The 6,867-nt window shown below is 47.8% G+C and overlaps 1 protein-coding gene across 2 annotated transcripts in view; it reads left to right on the plus strand.

Annotated features, from left to right (window-relative positions):
• Positions 1 to 6,867, plus strand: part of GREB1L (growth regulation by estrogen in breast cancer 1 like) — a 229,529-nt gene that overhangs the window by 195,216 nt on the left and 27,446 nt on the right. For both annotated transcript variants that reach the window (XM_019546864.1, XM_019546862.1), the window contains 2 exons: positions 278 to 411; positions 5,010 to 5,349. In XM_019546864.1, the coding sequence (XP_019402409.1) occupies positions 278 to 411; positions 5,010 to 5,349 (474 nt within the window). The remainder of the gene's footprint in view (positions 1 to 277; positions 412 to 5,009; positions 5,350 to 6,867) is intronic.

Raw genomic sequence — 6,867 nt, forward strand, 5'->3', positions numbered from 1 at the left:
TCACGGTCAGGGCGGCTAGGATCTGGAACCAACTTCCAAGGGAAGTGGTGATGGCTTCTGCCCTGGGGGTCTTTAAGAGGAGGCTTGACGTCTATCTGGCTAGGGTCATTTGAGCCCGGTTTTCTCTCTTGCCCAGGGCAGGTGGTCAGACTTGATGATCTACAAGGTCCGTTCCGACTCTACTTCTGTGAATCTATGTATTGACTAGAGTTTGTGGTTGTGTGACAAGTGTAAACTATCTCTGACCTTTGTTATGTTTCTGATCTCTCTGGAACAGGACGATGTGGGCAGTGAAGAAAAGCTATATTTTGGCTTAACTGAATATAGCAAATCTCTACAATGGGGAATCACAAGCCCCCTGCTGAGATGTGATGAAACATTTGAAAAAATGGTGAACACACTCTTGGAAAGGTAAACAGTAAGAAGAGAATTTCAAACAGTGCTTAATTCTGATCCAAATACAGAATATGGTTACAATTTTATATACTTTGGATGGAGGTATGATATCACAGTGTGATAGATGCTGGTAACTGGATTGAGACTCAACAAATGGAAAAACAGACACATGGCGTTAACTTTTGGTCTCTGTTATTTGAAGCTAGATTTAACTAACAGTTGCTTCATATCTCCTCATTTAATACTAAACAGTCCTGTACCATAAGATATTCATAATCAGGAAGTCTGGATGTACTGCAACAGACTGAGATGAAGTAGTTTGTTGCCTATAAAAGTTAATGCCTTTCTGAACAGGATAGTAAGAACCCCTCTACACACACAGGTAGAGGCACAATGGGATCTACACAATTGCATCTCCACACAATTACAGTCCACGCAATTGCACCTCCTGACATGCCACACGTGCATAGCAGGAGGCATGATTGTGGGATCATGTTTCATATCCCATTGCACATTCTTGTTGGTGTAGGAGGAGCCCAGTATCACAATCCTGGCTCCATCAGCACTGCTGCAAGGCCTGCACCTCACAGAGCTCACAGCAGTGGCAAAGCTCTTCCCACTGCCCTTGCTGCAAGCCCCAAACCTCATAAGGCTTGCAGCAGGTGAGCCTCACAGCTGATGTAGGCTGTGGGGCTTGCAGTGTGGGGCAGCACTTTTGGCTTAGCCTGAGGAGGTGCTATGGTGTGGTTTTCCTGTTGAAATCAGATCACTTTGAATGGCATTGTGTAGTGAAGGGTGGAGACCCATCCAATGCACTGGAGACAAGGCCCTCTATGAAAGTCTACTATAGCCTCCCAATGGAAGGATCTTGGCTACATGCCTATTTTATGGAGATGAGAGTTTACTCCCTAGCTCGTGCCTTTTGATCTGTTGGCGAAGGGAAAGTAAGACGCAGGGGCATCCGAACCCCGCAAGACCTCTGGCCTTGGGCCTGCATGTAGGATGCCTGCCATGGATTTGGAAGTATCTGCAACTCCAGGCTGAAGAGTCTGGGAGGTAAGGTACTTGTCAATGGTAGTATGTTGGGGATATCAGAAGCACCAGGCTGAGGCGTTTGGGAGGATGCTTGCCAGTGGTAGTGCCACATGGATGTGAACAACTGAGCTCTGCAAATAATTCTCTGGTCTTTAGCCCAATAAGTTTTAAAAGCACTGTTTGCTCAAATAAAGGAAAAAAAAACTCTGCTCAGTTGATGGAATTTGGAATGGATTTGACTGATTTGGCCTGAGATACAAAATTTGATTTATAAAAAAACAAAACAAAAAAAACAGTAGGGAGAATGCTGCTGCTGCTGCTGCTGCTGCTGCGAGCTTCCTGAGGTGCGGGGCTTGCAGCAGTGGCAGCATTTTCCCTGCTGCCCTCATTGTGAGCCCCACAGCTGCTGAGGCTTGCAGTGGTGGCATCATTCACAGCGCTGCTCCTGCTGTGAGCCCTGCACCTGATGAGGCTTGCAGAGGGGCAGCATTTTCCCAGCAAGCACCATGGCTGATGAGGCTCACATTGGGGGCAGCGCCAGGAATGCTGCAACCACTTCAAGCCTTGTTAGCTGCAGGGTTGGCAGTGGATGGGACACCGCTGTGGCTGAGAGCTCCACAGTTGATGGGGCTCCCCGCCATAGGGGAGCATGTGGCCACACATTCCATTAATGTCACGATTGGAACAAGCTACATTACACATTTTCTGTGGAATAACTTTATAGTTTATTGGTTGTCGTTAACTGGTTAATTGCACCTTTGTTGTAATGTGTAGAGGGGGCCTAAGGTGCCATTCTGCCTTCCTTTCTGCCTAACATATTCTAAGAGAAGCCAAATATGGTGAGAAGGGCAGTCATATCTTTAAAAAATGCTGATCTCTCTAAGGAGTATATTACCTATATATGTAATTTTTGATTCTGCCAACTGACCTTAATTTCTGTGTTCTGTGGTAGTGTTATGTTTCCGTGCTATCTTTCCTACGAATTTTAGGTTCATTTTTTGTCGTGGGGATCATTCTGTCATTCTGTTTTATGAAACAAGGCTCTTCAGGTTAAGGAGATTACTTAGGTAGACAGATTGTCCAGGCTTAGCATTTCTAAGGAAAAATTCAGCCATTCTAGTATTTTTTTTATTAGGATCACAGTTGTGAATTTTCCTTTATTTGAGCAAAGAGTGCTTTTAAAACTTATTGGGCTAAAGTCCACAGAATTATTTGCAGACCTCTTGGTGCAGGCAGGTCAAAAGCAGTCAGCACAGATTTATAAAAGGGAACATCATGTTTAATAAATATGATTAAGTAATTAAAGGAATGGACAAGGAATTCTTAGGGATGAAGAAATTTATTTGTGAAAGAGTTTTTTGCTGTAGTACCACATAAGACTAGTATCAAAGGCTCAGTAGTGTTCTTTTAAATAGTGCCAAAGTGATTCAGAATTGCACATTATGCTGAAAAATGATCCTAATTCTCTCGGAGATTTTGGAAACTCCCCATATAGGCCAAAATATAATGGAATATGCATGCTTAGTTGGAGGAATGTGACAAATGGAGTGTCACAGGAATTGATATGACCTATAGTCTATTCCCAGGTACAGGCAGTCCTCCGACTTACGATGCAATTGGTTCCTGAAAACCACGTGTTAAGTCGAAACATTGTAACTCAGAACCAGTTTTCCTATAGGAACGATGTTATAAAAGGGGGATTGGTTCCTTTACCACACTGGACACAGCTGCCTCAAGCTGGTAACTCCGTTGTGGTGGGGGTGCAGATCAGTGCCCTGGCAGCAAGGGAGAAATTGGGGCTGGGGCAAGGGCTGCCCAACCGGGGCAGGGGGGGCATGGGGAGGGGGTGGGCGGCACCTGCTGCTGCAGTTCACCGGTCCAGGAGCTGCTCATCTGACAGCTCATCCAGAGGTTCTCACTGCTATACACTGCTGGTCCGGCAGGGCATGGCGGGGGACATGTGCCCCTGGATCTACATGGGGCGAGTGGGGCCAGGGCTGCACTGGGCTGTGTTCTGGGTGGGTGGTGAAAGGTGCTGGGAGCAGAGGCTCTGCCTTCCTGCTGCTTGCCCAGCTGGGGTGGGGTGGGGTGGGGTGGAGCCACTGCACTGCCTCTGGACAAGGGCACTCAGCATCCCTGAGCCACCCCAGTCTCCCTATGCCTCCTGGATGAGCTGCGTCTTTGCCTCACCCTGCCCTGCCCCGGCTGGGCAAGCAGCAGCAGCAGGGCATGCGGGGGAGGGAGTGTGCCCCTGGATCGGGGTGGGGCAGGTGGTGGAGTGAAGGCTATGGGAGGGCTGCAGCCACCCTAAAATTCTCCATAGGCCCTGCCACCTGCTCAGAGCACAGCCTGGAGCAGCCCCCGCTCCGCCCACCCCGCACAAATCTGGGGGCACACATCCGTGCCCCTCCCCCCATACCCTGCCACCACTCACCCAGCCAGGCTGGGGTGGTGCAGGGAGGCCACAGCAGCTCTGGCCACTGCATACCACTTGTCCGGAGGCAGTGCAGCAGCTCCGCTTCACCCTGGCTGGACAAGCGTCAGGAGGGCATAGCCTCCTCTCCCAGAGCCTTCCACTGCTGACCCAGAGTGCAGCCCTGTGCAGCCTCAGCCCCACCCGCTTCACACAAATCCAGGGGGGGTACATGCCCCCTACACCTCCCCCAGGGGTGAGTGCAGTAGCAGATGGTAGGTGCCCATGGCTCCATCATGCTCCTGGTGGGGTCACATTTCCTGCCAGTCCCTGCCCCTGCCCTTGCCCATGCCTCTGCCTCACTCCCTCCCTCACTGTGGGGGCCTCAGTCTGCCCTCCCCATGTCCCTTTTTATTCCCCCCACCACAGACTTATTGGCTGGACGCTGCTCTCCAAGCTGCATTCCTGTAAATTGGCTATTGGATTGGTGTTGGCAAATATGGCTGGTTAATCATTGGCCATCGGTATCAGCCAAGAAAATCTTTATTGGTGCACCCCTATTTTCACATTTATTCAGATCCATTGTCATTAAATTTAGCCTCTCAAAAATATACAGGGCTGGATAGCCAAAAAGCTGAATTCTTGATTCAACTTGTTGAAATCCTGCTTTAGTACATTGGTAAATACAACTTGATAATTTGGGTGAGCGATGTACTTTTATAGCCTGCCTTAAAACTTGCTTCTTCTATCCAACTTTCCAGTGATGGTCTTTCAAGTTGATAGGCGGAAAAAAACCTGGGGCAGATATGAGAAATGGACTCATCCACCTGTATTGTACACATCTGTGCTGGTGCTTACTCCGTTCAAGTTGGATTGACCTCCTGCAGTAAAAACTATGGGTGAAATCCTGATCCCTCTGAAGCCTATTTATTTCAGTATGGCCAGGTCTTCATTCAAAATCTTGTCTACTTGTACAGTGCTGTGCTTACCTATGTAAAACTCTATTTGATGCATCCAACCTCAAGCAGAAGTTGAGAAATTCAGTTTCCATGTACTACACATAAAATGAGCTCCTCTTTTGCCATCTGGGCCTACTTATTTCCAGATCTTCATCTGGTGATTTTATTTAACATATCCACTAATGTGTAACTGTATTTCTTTAAAGGTACCCCAGGCTGCACAGCATGGTGATTCGTTGCTACCTTCTCATTCAGCAGTATTCACAAGCTTTGATGGCCCTCACAACCATGGCTTCACTTAGAGACCACAGTACACCTGAGACCCTCAGCATCATGGATGATCTCATCACTTCACCAGGAAAGGATAAAAATGGTTGTGGCCACATGCTTATTATTAGAGTTCCCTCCTTGCAGCTGGCAATGTTGGCAAAAGAGAGATTGCAAGAAGTGCGAGACAAATTGGGTCTGCAGTATCGTTTTGAGATCCTTCTTGGGAATCCTGCTTCAGAGCTCTTGGTTGCCAAGCACTTTGTGACACGGTTAAAGGTTAGCAGCAGTTGAATGTTTCTGCATCCAACTACAATACCTGTGTAAATGTACAGATCTTGTGTGCCTGCCTACAGATCTTATGGGTTTGTATGTTAATTCTTGTGTAGAAAAAGGGGCATAATTAACAGTTCTCACTGTGCAGGTATAGTATATTTTTGTAATCACTTTAAGGGTCAGAACAATAATTTGGCATTGTTAACCTAAGTGCAGCATGTTATCTTGCTTGCAAAACTAAACAACAGCATGAAATAATCTTTGTTAAATTCCTGATAGGTTACTTTCTTGAATCTTTGAGAGCACATCTTGCTTCTCACCAGGTGAACTAATTCTGTTTCATCTGTGTCTGTCTAGTTTGTCTTCTACTGTCTTGATAGCTGGTAAAGTATTCTCCTGGCATAGGACTACATCTCCTTTCAGTCCAATGCATGATGAAGGCCTCCTCTTCACAACTGATCTGTGCCATGCTGAACATTTTGATTAGAACTTTGATGCCTTTAGCAAGCATGGCTTTGCTAGTGCATGACATTCTTAGCCAAGGCTGTCTCCTGCAGTGAGCTTGCCAGCATTAATGAAACTACTGGATATCAAAACTACTGGAAACAGACTGCTTTTCCTGGAACGGTTGGTGGTAGTGGAAGGGCATTTTCTGAGTTACCTGGTCTGTAGTTAGCAGCACTTGGAGGGCTGTTTTCTGACTAGTCATCCTATTCACACCCATTTTATGAGATGTGCAGTGATGTACAAATTGGAGCCCATGGGACATATCCTTCATTTTGACCAAGGTGTACTTAGCACAGGAAAAGTGCAGGGGACATTCCCAGCCATTACTTCTCAGAGCATGTCCCTAGGGCATATGGAGATGTAGCAAGTCCTTGCAGTACCTTCTGCAGAGTGCAACCACTGGAGAGGGGGAGGGGTGCAGGGCAGAGTTTTACCTGCCCCTGCTCTCGCCACACTCTGGTGGCAACTGCTGCTGCAGGTAAGGAGCAGACTCACTGCATTCTGGCCGCAAGAAGGTATTCTGGCTGCCGGGATACTACTCCCCCCTGGGAATCTGGGTGTCTCCACTATGGCAGGTGCAGACACTGGGCTGCCCTGTGTCCTGTTCAGAGAGGAGGGGTTGAGTGGAATAGAATTACCTTCCCCCCGACCTCTTTCTGCCACCGAGTTTTGTCATGAGAGGTGCAGCTCCTTGCCTACTACCATATCTGGAGATAGGGTGGTATGGGCACAGGCCTCACACCCCTTTCCCCTTGTTATACTACTGCAGGTATGCTGGGGGTGGGGGAAGGGGGTACCAAAGAGCTGCTTCCCAAGGAGCTTCCTTCATAGATTTCATAGATTTCATAGACATTAGGGCTGGAAGGGACCTCGGGAGATCATCGAGTCCAGCCCCCTGCCCAGAGGGCAGGAAGTCAGCTGGGGTCATAGGATCCCAGCAAGATAAAAATCCAATTTACTCTTGAAGGTGTTCAATGTAGGTGCTTGAACCACCTCCGCTGGCAGACTGTTCCA

The sequence above is a fragment of the Crocodylus porosus genome, unplaced genomic scaffold (assembly GCF_001723895.1).
Source record: "Crocodylus porosus isolate Cpor-Errol unplaced genomic scaffold, CroPor_comp1, whole genome shotgun sequence".
NCBI lineage: Eukaryota > Metazoa > Chordata > Crocodylia > Crocodylidae > Crocodylus > Crocodylus porosus.